The sequence below is a fragment of the Sarcophilus harrisii genome, chromosome 2 (genome assembly GCF_902635505.1).
Source record: "Sarcophilus harrisii chromosome 2, mSarHar1.11, whole genome shotgun sequence".
Lineage (NCBI taxonomy): Eukaryota > Metazoa > Chordata > Mammalia > Dasyuromorphia > Dasyuridae > Sarcophilus > Sarcophilus harrisii.
The window spans coordinates 481,135,455-481,151,233 of NC_045427.1; the positions used below are offsets into that span (position 1 = coordinate 481,135,455).

General features: G+C 41.2%; 1 protein-coding gene across 2 annotated transcripts in view; it reads left to right on the forward strand.

Annotated features, from left to right (window-relative positions):
- The first annotated feature begins 2,724 nt into the window (after positions 1-2,724).
- Positions 2,725-15,779, forward strand: part of PRRX2 (paired related homeobox 2) — a 64,198-nt gene continuing 51,143 nt past the window's right edge. For both annotated transcript variants that reach the window (XM_031954802.1, XM_031954803.1), the window contains exon 1: positions 2,725-3,319. In XM_031954802.1, the coding sequence (XP_031810662.1) occupies positions 3,031-3,319 (289 nt within the window). In that variant the 5' untranslated portion in view covers positions 2,725-3,030. The remainder of the gene's footprint in view (positions 3,320-15,779) is intronic.

The window sequence follows — 15,779 nt, forward strand, 5'->3', positions numbered from 1 at the left end:
GACAATCATTTTAAACTTATTTCCATGTTTGTTATGTTATGAAAGAAAAATCAGATCAAAAGAGAAAAAAAAACACGAAAAAGCAAACAAACAATTGAAAATATTATGCTGCAATCCATATTCAATTACCATAGTTCTCTCTCCGGATGCAATTGACATTTTCCATCCCAAATTATTAGATTTGTCTTGAATCACCACATTGCTGAGAAGCGCTAAGTCATCATAATTGACCATCACATAATCTTGTCAATACTGTGTTCAATGACATGGCAATCCTGACACTGGAATAAACTCTCAGTGGCCTTGACTTTTGTTTTGCTTCTGGACTTTGATGATTCTGGAAGAGAAAAATGAGGCTGATGAATGCAATTCGCCTTACTTAAGCCCAATTCATGTATGAGTCAAAACATCACCTGAAATCTTTGGTCCTCTTTGAAAAAGGACAACTAACAACAATCTTCAGTGCCAAATTAAGACAATTCTGAGGTACCACTTTATACCTCTCAGAATGGCTAAAATGACAGGAAAAGATAATGATAAATGTTGGAGGGGATGTGGGGAAAATTAAGTGGGTTGCCCATCAATTAGAGAATAGGTGAATAAGTTATGGGGTGTGTGTGTGTGTGTGTGTGTTTCACTTGGTTCTGTTCACTTCACTCGGCATCAGTTTATATATGTCTTTCCAGGCTTTTCTGAAATCATCCTGCTCATCATTTCTTATAAAACAAGAACATTCCATTATACACACAAACACACAAACACAGACTGCAAATCCAGGATTTTGCGAGTTGTACCAGGAATCATGAAAAATCTGGGTTTGACTCTTGCCTCTGACATTTATTGGTTATATTTCCTACATATATTATTTAGATGCAAGAGATAAAGTGGAGATGCAAGAGTCAGCCTCAGTGTTCTCATTTGTAAAATGGAGATAAAAATACTTGTAATTCCATACCAATTTCATAGATTGTTGCAAAATTTAAAGTTTAAATATCAACTGTTGTTATTAAAATTGTCTGTCTCTCACTGACTTCATTCTTTGTTACTTAAGATGCTATTTTCAAGGAAGGGAAATTTTTATTGTCCCTGGGGCTTTGTCCAGAAACTCATAGTTCATTTGTTTGTGACCTCCCAATCAGTTATTATGAATGTGGTTGTGACAAAGAGACAATGGGGTCTACTTTAATTAGTTTGGGGTTGTTCTTTTAAAAGAAAACAAAAAAACTCATGCAACTCCATAAAAATTCAGTTGAATCAACAATTGAAATTATTTTGAAAGAGTAACTTTAAAAAAAAAAAAGCCTACAATTTAAAAACAAGCACACACAAATGTTTCCTTAATTATAAAAAAATTAAATCTCCCAATGAGTTATATTATTATTAAATTTATAGTACAATAAATTGAAATAGTAAAAAGATCATCTGTACACATTTATTTATAGCAATGTTATCTGCAAAAGAGAAAAAACTGGAAACAACCTAAGTGTCCAGGGGTTGGAGTTTGTCTAAACAAACTGTACAGGAGATATTATGCTGTCATTGAAAATGGTGACTAGGATGATCACAAAGCAACATGTAAAAATGTACAAGCTAATGTAAGTTTAAGGCAAAGGAATCCAGACTAAGTGCACTGACAATTGTAAAAATATATGTGTTTATACATGTGATAAAGATAAGGCAGAGGGTAACGGAAAGAGTAACTCATAAGTTATGTAGTTACTATTAAGTTATTCTTATTTTAAAGTTTTTATTGTCCATCATTTTGAATGTATCTTCTAAATATTTTCTTATTCTGCATATTTATTTATAATATGGAAAAGAATGGTGGCCAAACATCCATGAAAAAAAAAAGTCTCATGGTGCTTTCCTTCTTGGTTTTGAGCAATGTGGAATATAGTTAAAACTGTCCCAACCATACACCAATCATAAATCCTAATCCCATTTTTAAAGTTTATCTCCACTTTCTTTAAAAAAAAAAAAAAAAAAAAAAAAAAAAGTTTTCCTTTTAAACTTTCCTGGTTTTCATTAGGGAGGTTCCTTGAACTGTCCTTAGGGATGAGTTTTTGACTGTGGTATGGGACACAATTATCTCATTAAAGTCAGAGAGTTAGGCTTGCCCACTGGAGATGACCTTGATTCAAGGCTGGGCAGGCAGTGGGGATTTTGAAGCTTCTGGAGCCATTCCATTTCAGAGTAGGGTCTTGTACTGGTGTGATGGTAGGGGGAATGTTGGAAAGACAGTATTGTGGGGGATGAGAAAGAAGGGTATGAAGCTTTCTGCCCTTAACCTTCTTCATCAGTTCCCCACTTGCAGAGGAATTTGCAGATGGGAAGGAAAAGAAAAAACACCCCCCCCCCCCATCCCACTACTACTATCCATTGCAGTCTCCTAACTAGAAGGAAATACATTCTCTGACACTTGTTGATAGAAGTTCCTAACTTTCCCAACCACTGTTAGCTCTAAGAAACTGGCAGAAGTGTGTGTGTGTGTGTGTGTGTGTGTGTGTGTGTGTGTGTGTGTGTTGGGGGTGGTGAAGAAAAAAAAAAATTACTCCTTTCCTCCTCCAATACCCCCAATTCCCAAAGCTTCTTTTTATGCCTTTGGGTTTTGACTCCCCTATTTTGACTCCACGCCCACCCCAACCCCCATCGCCCCTCCACAAGCAGGATAAGGAGAGAGGACTAGACGGAAGAAGAGGAGGAGGAGGAGGAGGAGGAGAGGAGGCGGCGAAAGGAAGGAGGGAGAAGCCAAGGAAAGAGGTTCCCTTCAAGAAGGGGCGTGTGGAAAGAGGAGATTGTGTTTTTTAACAACTTCAGGGAGAAAGCGAAGGAGAAAGAGGAGGAAAGGGAGCAAAAGTTTGTTTTCTCACAGAGACGGCACGAGGCGGAACAAAAGTTAGAAAAAGTGAGGGGGGTGCAGTGGGGCAGAGTTGGGGGCGAGGTTTTTAAAAAGTGTATTTCAGAGAGAGGCTCCGGGTGGCCGGAGCTCCTTGGTCGCGCGGCTCGGAGGCTTGCCCGCCCTCCGGGGGCATGGACAGCCCCAGCGCCCCGGCCGCTGCCCCCGCCGCTACCTCCGGCGCCTTCAGCATGGATAAGGCGTTCGGGCCGCAGCAGCCCCTGGGCGGCCGCCTCCTGGAGCCGGGGGACTGCGCCCAGGCCAGGAAGAACTTCAGCGTCAGCCACCTCCTAGACCTGGAGGAGGTAGCGGCCGCGGGCAGAAACGGAGGTCGCGAGCCCCGGGCCGAGCCCCGGGACGGCAGCCGGGGGCTGCAGGAGCCGTCCGGGGGGAGCAGCGGCAGCGAGGCGGCGCCCCAGGACAGTAAGTGACCCCGGGACTTGGCGGGAGGAAAGAGGTCGGGAGCCGCAGAAGAGAGGGGGATCCTCCCCACCCACCGCCCCGCCACCCAAATGAAGTCATTAGGAAACCCTTCATCCTGGGCAGGGGCGGAGGGCACCAGCTCACTAATGAGGACCGAAGACGTCTAATGGGAAACACTTAATTCTAATGAGTACCAGAAGGCTGAAGATGCCTCCAGCCCGGACTAGGTTTCAGTCCGTATCCCCCACCCCTATCCCCACCATCCCTTGCTAGTAGGGATGGGTCGAAAGCGGACCCCGAGAGTCATTCAGCTAAGAGCAAGTGTTCTGTCTGGTGGACGCCTCTCACTTTGTTCACTTTGCCTTCTCCCTAAACTGGACTGTTGAGATGCCGGGGCCTCTATAAGGATTTGGAAAGGGATGTCAGAGGATTAGTGGGTGCTAGAGATGAAATAGCAGCGAAAGCAACACCCTAGTGAGCAGAATGAGTCAGTCCATGGAAGGAACTTTGCAGTCTAGGCAGAAAGTTTTGTTGTTGTTTTTTTCTTAAAACAAAAATACAAAACAATATGAAACTTCCTAGACAAGACTGGGGGAGTCGGAGGGAATGTTGGCAGGAGGGGAATCTTAGTGGGAAAAGCTCTAGACCCTGTGTCTGGAGACGTGGATACTGGCTCTGACACTTTGTGATTTTTGGCAAGTCCTTTTGGCTCTCTGATCCTCAGTTTCTTCATCTGTAAAATGGAGATGCTAATACCCGTACTATCTACTCTGTAGAGTTCTTTTTAAGGAAAATGTCTGGTGAACCGATAAAATAAAGGAGTTAGACTAGGTGATCTCTAAGGTCTTTCTAATGCTAAAAGTTTATTATCTTAACACACTATATACGTGTGAGTTGTATTTATTACTGCTTCTCAAAAGAGGATGGGGATTATTAACTTTTGCATGGATTACTGGTTGGAGCCAAGAACTAGCTTTCACACACACACACCGGACTTTCTCCTAAAGGAAATGGCTTATTTATGTGTTTGGTAGGGAACTATTCTGTTTGGGTGTTTGGAGAATTAATCAAACTGTCTAGAAGGACTAGTGAGCAGTTTGGGTGGCACAGAGATGGCAGTCCTGAACCTGGAATCAAGTAGATCAGCATTCAAGTCCTGTCACAGGTGTTTACTGTGATCCTGGGTAATTCACCCTTTTTCAGCCTCAGTGTTCCCATCTGTAAAATGGAAATAACAACATCTACTTTCTAGGGTAATTGTGAGGGTCAAATGAGATAACCTGTTAGGTGTTTTGCAAACCTTAATGTGCTATATAAATACTAGCCATTTGCATGTAGGGGCTAAGCACTAAGACTTCCTTACTCCCACAGTCTAGAAAACTTTTACACCTTTCCATGTTCTCTGATAGGAGGCCCTAGACAAACTTTACAAAGGCAGTCATGTCTCCCTGGAAGCTTAGATCTAGCAGAGAAAAAGGATGGAGAGAGGATTCAAATTCCTAAAGAGTTCATCAAGAACTCCTATTCCTCTTCAGATTTATATTCCAAGTTGCTTCCAGGACACTTATTCTGAAGATGTTAAAGAAGGGAGAAAGGTGATCTAAAGATGTATCAAGTTGTGTAAGGGAAATTAAAAGATATTTGGGAGAAGCAGAGGTAATGGAAGGCTTGTAAACACTCTCTGGAGGTGTCCCTTCCCCTGTGCAAGGAACGTTGTTCCTCAGGGTACTACACTGCTCTTAGGGCAGCCCAGTGACTACCCACTCGGCGAATGTAGGAGACAAGTCACTTGCTCCTCTCTCCTATCATTAGCCTCTCCATGTAAAGGCTATATTCATATTTCACAGCATCATTGCTGCCAGGAAATTAGGATAGCACAGCATCTGTAAAATGACTAATAAGTTCCCTAGTCGGAGGAAAGCCACAGCTCTCTTCTTCCAGCATCAGACTCCCAGGGGCTTTAGGGGTTTCATGTTGGGTGATGGTTTGGCCTTTTTTTTTTCTTTGCTTTGTTTTGCTTTTAGAAAGACATGGCCATAGAAAACTGATGCTTAGCCTTCATATAAGGTCAGGCAGGAAACAGGGATCAAAAAGTGCCTCTGTAATTAATGGCAAAGCTGTGGCCATGCCTAATCTCTCTGTGAAGAAAAAGAGCCCCATTTGGCCAAGTCTTCCTCCCTCCAGAGTGCTTTTGGCAGCCGGGTTTGTTATTCCTAATGAATCAAAGGTGAAGCAAACTGTCTCCTTTACCCTCTCTGTCTCCCTCCAGTCAGAGGAAACAACTGGAAAAGTGACTTTCCATAGAAAGAAGGAGAGGCCTTTTTTTTTTCCTCCAAAAGGAGCTGAGAAGAGGGAGTTTAGGGAGCCTGACTCTGGAAAGGTTAGATTTAATCAAATTATCTTCCTGGGGCACTAGGGAGTAAGTCCCCAACTAGGGCTAGACAGAAGAACCAGCTTCCCTACTACTTAAAAACCCAAGAAATTCCAGTATATTGAAAACATCCAGGGAAAATAATAATAATGATAATAATAATCACTAATGTTTATATAGCAGCAGCTATGTGCCAGGCTCTGTGCTTGGCTCTTTACATATAGTATTATCTCTAGAACTGCTAATCACTAGCACTGAGAGAAAGCAGTGAGAAGATGATTAAATAGGATAATTTGAATAATGAAATAATCTCTGAAAAGATGCCTCAAAAATCCATGAAGTGCTATGGACAGAGTGGGTGTGAGTATCCCCATTCATTTATCTGACAAACATTTTTTAAGTGCCTCCAAAATGAAAGACAGGTGTGCAAGGTTCTGGGAACAGCATCACTTCCCTATGACTTTACTAGGGCTACTAGTGAAATGGGGGAGGGATAGAAAAGAATGGAAGATCCTAGGAGGCATAGAGAGAAAAAAGTCAAGGAATTTAACTGATTTGGGAGAAAATTATTCTATTCTTAGAAAGTCATGGCCAGAAAGACTTCTTGCCTGGAAAAAAAGGTGGTCTCCATTAGCATAGTCATGGCCCAGCATGGTGGTAGACAGAAGAAATGCGTTACTACTCCTGGCTCAGTATTTCCCAGGAGACAAGTGGAGACATCATTACTCTAGTCAAACTAAGAGACAGAAGGTTAGGAGAAAGGCCCGGAAAGCCATTGACTGTCCGTGGAAGTCTAGATTTCTGGGCATCTGGATCCCATGTGCATCAGCCCAGCCACTTCTAATGGAACTCAGAAGCAAAGTGTCCAGTTCAAATACAAACCAATGGCATACCCCATAAAGCAAAAATGCTTATTCCACTTGTCGTGTCTTAAGCCTAGAAGAAGGTTCTGGAGAATAAGAGAGGACTACTGATCTAAGAATAGCTCTCCTTTCTCACTTCTACACCTCAGTTTATCTGTAAAAGAAGTGAAGGCCTCTGAGGACTCTGAACTGTGGACCTGAGATCAGAAAACTATAGTCCACAAGTCAAATCTGGCCCACCACTGGTTCTTGTACAACCCACAGACTAAGAATAGTTTTTTAAATTTCAAATAAAATTTTATTGTTTTTAAGATATGAAAACATTTTTGGCTCATGGGCTGCACAAAAACCTCAGCCATAGTCTGCTGATCCTCATTCTCGATTAGCAATTCTTAACCTTTTTTGGGGTCATGGACCCTATTGACATTCTGGTGAGGTCTATAGATCCCTTCTCAGAATAATGTTTTTAAATGCAGAAAGCAAAATACTTAAGATTACAAGGGAAAACAATGACCTTGGGATAGTTACAAAAATATTTTTTAAAAACAAGTTTACAGACCCTTGGTTAAGAGCTTCTCTAGGGCTACGAAATATGAGGGTGGGGTGGAGAAAGTAATTTCTTTCTGTGATTTTAACTTTCTTTTCAGCCCCAAACTAAATATACCATTGACCATTGCTCCCCCTTCTCTGAGACCGTTATCTATGACCTAACAGATCTTGAATAATATTCAGGGTAATATTAAGTTGCCCAGGCAGGCACCAGGCAGATCTCCAAGAATCAGTTTCCAGCCAGTTTTGGCCACATGTTCTAACTTCCTTCTGGCCCCTTGGCCTTGGAAATGCACTGCCTACTCCCAAAGGAGGCCAACATGTTTGTAAGTTAGTTTCCCCGAAGCATCAGGGAGCTATTTTCTAGAGCTGGAGAAAGAGATGTGTGCCCCCTTTAAAAAAGAGGGGGTGGTGGATAGAGGAGGAGAGAATAGGATATACTAGAAAATGAGTAATGGATGTCTTTTCAACAAAGCAAGCTGAATCATTACTTGAAAAGGAGGGAGGAAAGAGATTGAGAGAAAGAGCGGGAAGAGAGAGAAAGAGAGGGAGATAAAAGGAGAGATTGAGGGGGAGAGAGAGAGAGAAAGTAAGAGGGAAGGAGACAAGCAGGTGAGAGAGAAGAAGGAAGGAAGGAAGGAAGGACGGAAGGAAGGAAGGAAGGAAAGGAAGGGAGGAAAGGAGGGAGGGAGGGAGGAAGGAAGGAAGGAAAGGGAAGAGACAGAAGGAGAGGAAGAGAGATTGAGAGAAAGAGAAGGGAAGAGAGAGAGGGAAGGAGAGGGAGGGAGGGAAATAAAGGGAGAGATTGAGAGGAGAAAGAGAAAGAAGGAGAAAGAAAGAGAGGGAAATAGACAAGGAAAAAGGGAGAGAGATTTCTGCAAGCCACAAGGTGGACATGGTTTGTTTCTGGCGGGTGATTTTCCCAGACACCAGGCACCCCCTCCCTGCTTTCAAGAGATAGCAGGGAAAGGCAGGGGCTTCTTCAGTGAGTCAGAACGAGCCAGGGGCTCGGATTCCTCCCAAATCAAACTCTGAGGTCTGAGCTAGGGCGCTAAGATATGCCAAGCACGTTGAGAAAATAAACCCTTGGGTTGCTGCCTTCGCAATGAGTTACAACAAAAGAGACCACATTAATAACTGAGCTTTTTTTTTTTTTTTTTTTTTTTTTTTTTTAAGATTCCCTCCTGTGGGCAGGGCAGAAACTAGTAACATGGATGCTACAAAAATAAACAAAGGCAGGAGTGAAAGGTTAAAACTTTTTGGCTAAAACGGAACTTCCTCTTGCCTTTTTTCTAAATTCTCTGTGGCCTATACTAAAAAAACAAAAAAAAAACTCTCGGACTGCAAAGTTGTTCTTTTCTCTAAGGTTGTCAGAGGTTTGGGAGGGAGATAAAACCCACCGACCTCCACTTATTTTCCATTAATCCGGGACATAATTATCGAAAGAAATGAGAGAAAATGTAAATCAGAAGAGTCCACAAACAATGTGAGACTGGTATTTTGATCATGGTGATCATTTTATAGGATCAGGGTTTCAATCCAATTCACTAAAAAGTGAAAGGAAGTGTCAATGAGGAAAAGTCCGCTTGTGAATTAGGTCCTAGTCTTAGAGAAGGAAAAGAAAACCTGAAATTTCCTTTTGTCTTTTCAGTGGATGTCACATGTGACCACTTATTGACAGGGAACTTCCAACATAACTTTCATTTTAAATTCCCCCCTCCCACCTCTTATTTTGGGTTGGTACTGAGGACAAAATCCATCCCGCATTTGTAAGCTATCAGCTCCAATGGAAGGAGAAGTAACAATCTGGAGAGCAGGTAGAAGAGATTCAAGAGACAAAGGGATATCTACTTATCTGAAGCACTTTTTAAAAAAATTAATTCAGTTTTTAAAATTTAACACATAATGCTTTTTTATATTTTACATCATACTCATTTCTCCATAAAGACTCCCTTTCTTCACTGTAGCTGGAACATTCTGTTGTAACATAAAAATAATTAAGAAAAAGACCCGATTCTGTCAGAGCCTCTGTCATTCGTCCTTCTTCTTAGAGGACCATGACATCAGGAAGGTGACTCCATGACATTCGAGTGGGTTGGATTTAAGTGAGGAAGGGCTATGCAGAATTACCAGTCTCACTTTCCCCTCTGGAGCCATCTGGGTCCAAGGCCCACATTAGATTAAGATGACTAGAATTGGCCCTAGATGGTTTCTGATAGAGTATACAACACTATGGCCCAGTGTTCTCCTACTTCTCTGCTATGCCATTTTCTAGGATTATTGTTGGTTTTTTCCTTTTTACCTCCCACTTCCGAACCTCCCACTTCACAATGCCTGTAGCAAAAAAGGTCATGGACCCCTACCAGAAAAATCTCAAAATAGAGGCAGTGTTTTGTCAGAAGCTTAATTTTTTTAAGACCTAGTATATGGTAGATATTCTTAACCTTTCTGTTCTGAAGCATAAATGTCATCACCACCCCCAACCTTACCAGTGTAGCAATGGGTAACTGACCCATACTGGACAGCTCTACACAAACTTGCTGGGATAAACAAGCAGTAACACTGTTTCAGCCATCTGTCTTTTGGTGGCTCATTTAACCTCCTGTTTGTGGATGGCTTCTGAGTAATGTTAACTCATTGGCTGGAAGGGTGTTTTCTATTTTTTTTAATTTTATTTTTTAATGTATTGCAGCTTAGATGCAGCATCTGGTTTTCAGTGAGATCTTGCTTCCCTAGCCAATTTAACACTTGAGTGAAGCTAACAAGCACCCAATAGAACCTGGGAGTCACAGTACTTGGTGTTCAGTGTGCGCCATATACACCCTCCCAGGAAATCATTTGGGTCAATTGCCTCAGAGGATTAGCTGGACCTCAAAAAATCATTGTGTTGTAATTACAGGAACTCAATCATCTGAATGTATCCTTGTCCCCTTTGGGGGATGTGCCATAAGCTGAATGTATAATACAGAGAGGAAACCTATAAGGTATTGATGTCCCATCTAGGAATTTGACAACTGATGTTAAGTGAAAGGGGAATATATGTGTTCAAAGTGGGGCCACAAAGAAACAGTTTTGCCTGGAAGTTTGGATGACTAGATTTAGATGACTAAATGTGAACTGCACTGGTTTAAAAAACTGATTTTGTTCTCATGCAAACAATTCAATGTTTAACCAAGTGGCCCAAGGTGATTGTGTAGATTTCCCACTGGATCTCTTTTCTTGACTGCCTTTTGTATGTAACATGATCTAATTTTCGATGGAGCAAGAAAGCAAATATTTTTGAGTACCTACTGATATCCAATCCTGTGTCAGACTATCTATGGCATTGTAAAGGGGATCCTACTGGATATAAGAACTGTTTACTGGTGTTCCTTGGTTCCGAAATCACAGAAATATGCAACAGATAGCAGTCCTGCTTTACATGAGGATGTAAGTTCCTTGAAGGTTTTTGTCTTTGTTGCTGGATCTAGCACAATAATTTTGTACATGGTAGGTGCTTAATAAATGTTGGACTGGAATGAATAGATGAGATTTCCACTGTTGAAACTGGAGAAAGACAATGTATCACCAAGAGATGAATTGTAATATAAGGGCTAGATGTTTTGTAGGATTTTGGAATCAAGAGCCCATAGGGTAAACAGGGAGAAAAAGCTTCAAGATGTGACTATTGAGATGAGAGTTAAAGAATTTAGATTGGACATAAAAGGCAGAATCAGGAACAAGCATGGCTTGGGGGAGAATGAGCATTTGGGGCAGAAGAGATTTTTCTAGAGTAGAGGGTTTGTTCAAGGAATTAGAGCCCTAATGATAGGAAGAATTTGTTCTTCCTTATGGAAGGTTTTGAATAGAGATTTGGATTTGCTCTGAAAGGCTCTTCGGAGGAGCCCATTCCAGAGAGAGGGCCATGCACTAGTTAGTCTACATTTGGAGTACCTTACCTGAACTGAACTGAAGGGACACTGAACTGCTGGGGAACACCTAGAGAAGGTCAGCTAGGATGAGTACACTTGAAGCCAGGTCATTTGATGATCAGTTGAAGAAGCAAGGGATTAGTGTGATAGGCTTGAGTGAATCATGATACTAAACTTCTATCAGAGGTGCTGTCGGGTAGAAGCATCAGATTTGTTCAACTTGATCCTTGACAGAAGAAAAGGACCAGTGACTGGAATTAAGCTCTCTGTCATTAGAGGCCTTCAAGAGGAAGCTGGTTGACCCACTTGTTAGAGATATTAGAGAAGAGATTGGACTGGACCAGATAGATTACCTGCAAAACTTAAAGTAACATATAAGTGCTAGGTATTATTAATATGTAAAGAATGTTGGCTTTGAAGGACCTGAGTTTAAATACACTCACCAGAGATCAGCAGACTTGCCCTGTCCCTCATTACCTGTGGCAAGTCATAGAAACTATCTGGATCTCAGTTTCATCATCTGTAAAATGAAAAAAAAAATTCTTCTTTCCATCCTTACTTCTTTCTCTTTCCTCCCTCCCTCCCTTCTTTCATTCCTTTCTTCATTTTTTCCTCAAAGACCTCTCTTCTGTGTCTATATCAATCTATCATCATTTTTATCTTTGGATTCCTAGTGACTAATTTACTAATCTCTTTCCATTCCCATCATCCACAGATTACCATATTCCTCCCAAGCAGAAAGCAGGTAGGACCAAGCAAGTTTCTTGTATTTATAATCTTGATAGGTGTTGATATGGGGATTCTTAGAAATATCAAGAGTCAGGACTAAAGCTGAGGGTATAAAGTTCCTTCTACCCCAGTTCCCTTGTTTTACCTCATATACTGCTAACTTAACTCTACATTGGGATCTCAAGTGGGAAACCATATAGCAATGACAGAGAGAAAAACAAGATCTCTGAGTTAGGAAATCGAGCTTCAGGTTCAGGTCCTGCAATGAATTCCCTGGATAACCTTCCCAAAATTGCTTCATCCCTTCTCTCTCAGTTTTTAAATGATAGTGAGATCTGGATTATATACTCTCCATAATTTCTTTCAGTCTGAATGTTTTATGATTCCATTCTGCCCTTGTCATTCCCTTGTCTTCCTCTTGTATGGAATATAAATCTTCACACACACACACACACACCCCACACACTTTTAGCATGTAAACTGTTTGAGAGTAGGGATTGTTTCATTCTTTGTATTCCTAGTGCCTAGCAATGCTTAACACATAGTAGGTACTCAATAAATTCTTATTAGTTAGATTAACTGGTTGGAAATATACTTAGATGCTCTCTAGAAGAAAATTACACAGATGTCTTCTCCTTTCTTCCCCTGCAGTTCTTAAAGGTTCAGGATCTTGGGGAGCTGAAAGGGTCTGCTGAGGACATCTACTCTGACCCTTATTGTCTTACTAAGAATCCCTTGTTGATATACTTGGATAAATTTAGAGAGAACACCCAGAGAAGAGTGATGGGCTAAATACTAATAATGAGTAGATGAGATTACCTATTTGGATTAGGTAGGGGCCAAGGGTTAAGTGCCTTTTGTGAAGTGGTGAATAGGGGAGGGCTGAGGGAGTTTCCTGTTTAGACAATGTGGTAGGAGAAAGTCATCTACTTTTTTAGTGAGAAGAGGTAGAAGAGAAGGGGAAGGAAAGAGGATTTGATAAACTAGGGAAGGGAAAAATGTGACATGGGGTATGACTTGTAAGCCCAGCAGTTTTAACGGAAAAAGGGATCAAAGAATTCCATATAGAAGCCCCAGGGGAAATGGAACCAAGCAAGTCCTGTTGGTCTGGTAAAGAACAGAAGACTGACTGGACTGAAAATGGAAAGGATTCAAATAATTCATAGGTGTATCCCTTAGTTAAGAGTTTTGAGGGAGAATGGATCAAGGTTGGTTTTGATCTGAACTAGAGACCACTGACTATAAAAATTGCTAGGAAGAAAATTTCTTTAAATGATATTAGTTCATTTGAATTTCAATCAATGCTTTATCCCTCTAATCTAGGAAGTAAAACCTGAAGAGCATTTTGCGAACTCATCTCCTGGTCTGGATGTCAGGTTTAACCCTTCAGGGGTGATACATGATGCCATGTGTCACGCTGCCTTTTTGCTCTTGCCTCCTCTCTGGTCTTTCTTTCCCTCCCCACACATCTGGGAAACCTTCAGCTCCCACCCCAAGGCAGAGGGGCCATTGTGTGGCAGGGCATAGTCCACACAGGGACTTTTATGGGTAATGGTATCTTTTATTGGTGTCCTAAAATGAAACAGGCCCAGGACGTTTTTATTCCAGCCCCTCTTTATTGCCAGCTCTCTCTGTTCCCAGCTGTACATGGGATGGGCAGCTGGAACTTTCCTGGTCTGGGCCAACAAGTTTATTGTCAACATTGAAAAAAAATTACACACATAGTCATCACTCCCCTCCTCCCCCCCCCCCACATACTATGCACATATATCTATATTTCAATTACCATGCCCTTTTTAAGGAAAACTCAAGGACTGGCTGTAATCTGCCTTGATAAGAAAGAGTGAAAGGGAATCAGAGGGATACTTAGTAGCTTTGACTCTAGAGGAAAGGTAATTGAAGTTTCCCAGACACAGTACAGAAAGAAAACATGTAACTCAAGAGGTAATGAATGGAAGGGCTTCAAAGTGTAATAAACCATAAAGGAGAAAAAGTATCATGTATTAGAATCAGAAAATCAGGTCCCCGCCCCAATACTTACTAGTTTTGTATGTTTCTCTGCGTTTCAGTTGCTTCTGTAAAATAGGAATAATAATATTTTAATCTCCTACCTCACAGGATTATTGTAAGGAAAATACTTTGTTAACCATAAAGCAGCAAAAATAGGAGTCAATTATGCAAGACTTAAATATCTTAGTTTTCCCTCCTTTCCTTTGTGTGGTCATTTACCTCAATTAGCTCAACTGGAAAATGGATACTTTGCCAGTTTCTCTACTACTTAGGAATATGTAAGCTATCAAATAAACTGGTGTGAGTGAAGAACATGGATTTTTTTTGGGTGAGAGTGACCTAGATGGCTAGATTAAATATGGAATAATGGGGGCCAGCCAACCCTGTGGACGAGGCTCTGAATTTCCAGGATCTAAATTTTTCCAGGACGTCTTAGTGTCTGGGATAAAGAGGAGAAAATAGATAGGTCACTGGAAAGTGTAACTAAGTCACCAAAGAATAGCAACCTACATGGTTGTGAGTAAAAGAAAAAAGAATGTTAGCTGTAGAAGACTTATCCTGTTAACCCCTACTGTGTCCTGATTTCTCAATCTTCCAGCTGAGGCTCACTGTGGGAACTGGGCTTGCTTATTAAGCTGGGCACGTGTGTCCCTTTGTACACCGGGAAAGGACTTAGCCTTTAGCATACAGACTATTTCTCTCTCTGCTCCTTACACCCCCTCCCCACAAGAGATGGACTAAGTGACCTTTCTCTCATCTTTTTCCTCTCTCTAGCCTTGGCATCTAGTCCCCACCCTCAGAGGACAAACAACAGGGGGTACAGTTTTTCCCTGTTGCATGGCTGGGCGGGCTGGCTCCCCATCCTTAGCAATCCTACTCATAACTGCTGACCAAGAATTCCATTTCGGTCTTTCTTTCTCTTTCCCCTTCCCTCCTCTCTTGTGCTTGCTCAGACATTTATGCACCATAGATGGAGTTATTAAAAATGACATTTAACCAGAGCTAAAATTACAATGCAAATGGTTGCAAACATCAAAATCAAAGCTGGACCCGCCAAGCACAATTGGCGGAGACGCTCTCTTCGCCAGAACTGTGCAATAGCCTCTCATATAAAACCTTCTGTAGAACGCCGAGGTCTTGAAAGCTAGTGCACCTCCTTTCATTAGACTAACAAATAACGTGTAACAGAAAACATCTGTTAACAACAGCCCTTAATGTTCTCAAGATGATAAAGCAGAAGGGTAATTTTAGCCAGCAGGCTGTGGTCTGATGCCATTTCGGGCTGTAGTTACTCCTGGCATCCCCATGGGGAGGTTGGGAGCCCTTTAGGGAGCTGCCCTCCCCAGGGAAGCTGGCTTCATAGACATTCCAGATTATCAGCTCCTCTATGCAACATGAAGGCAGCAAGTCTTTAGTTCCTTTCCTAAGACTCGTTGATTCAACAAAGTCTATTAACAGCACAAACAAATGTGTAAAAAGTGCACGGTGCTAGGTACTGAAGAGAAGGCAAGAGAAATATAAGATGTCATTGTTCCTGCCTGCCCTCCCTCCAAAGAGCTTTTAACCTCATAGCAGAGATAAGACATATACACAAATAAAGAGTGGACACCAGTAGACTGTTAGAAAGCAGCTTCTTCCAGGTCAGGTCAGGGTTACTCTAAAGTGTGACATTAATATGTGTTTTTTGAATCATCAAAAGCCAACAACAACAAAAGGATGTCCATTCAAAAGAAAAGGGCATTTGAGGCATTTTTATTTAAATTTTTTTTAACTTACAAGCATTCCCAAATAATAGAAATCCAAGAAATGTAAATCAGTACAATTATAAGAAAGAAAGAAAGAGAGAAAGAAAAGAAAGAAAGAAAGAAAGAAAGAAAGAAAGAAAGAAAGAAAGAAAGAAAATCAGTACAATTATAAGAAAGAAAGAAAGAGAGAAAGAAAGAGAGAAAGAAAAGAAAGAAAGAAAGAAAGAAAGAAAGAAAGAAAGAAAGAAAGAAAGAAAGAAAGAAAGAAAGAAAGAAAGAAAG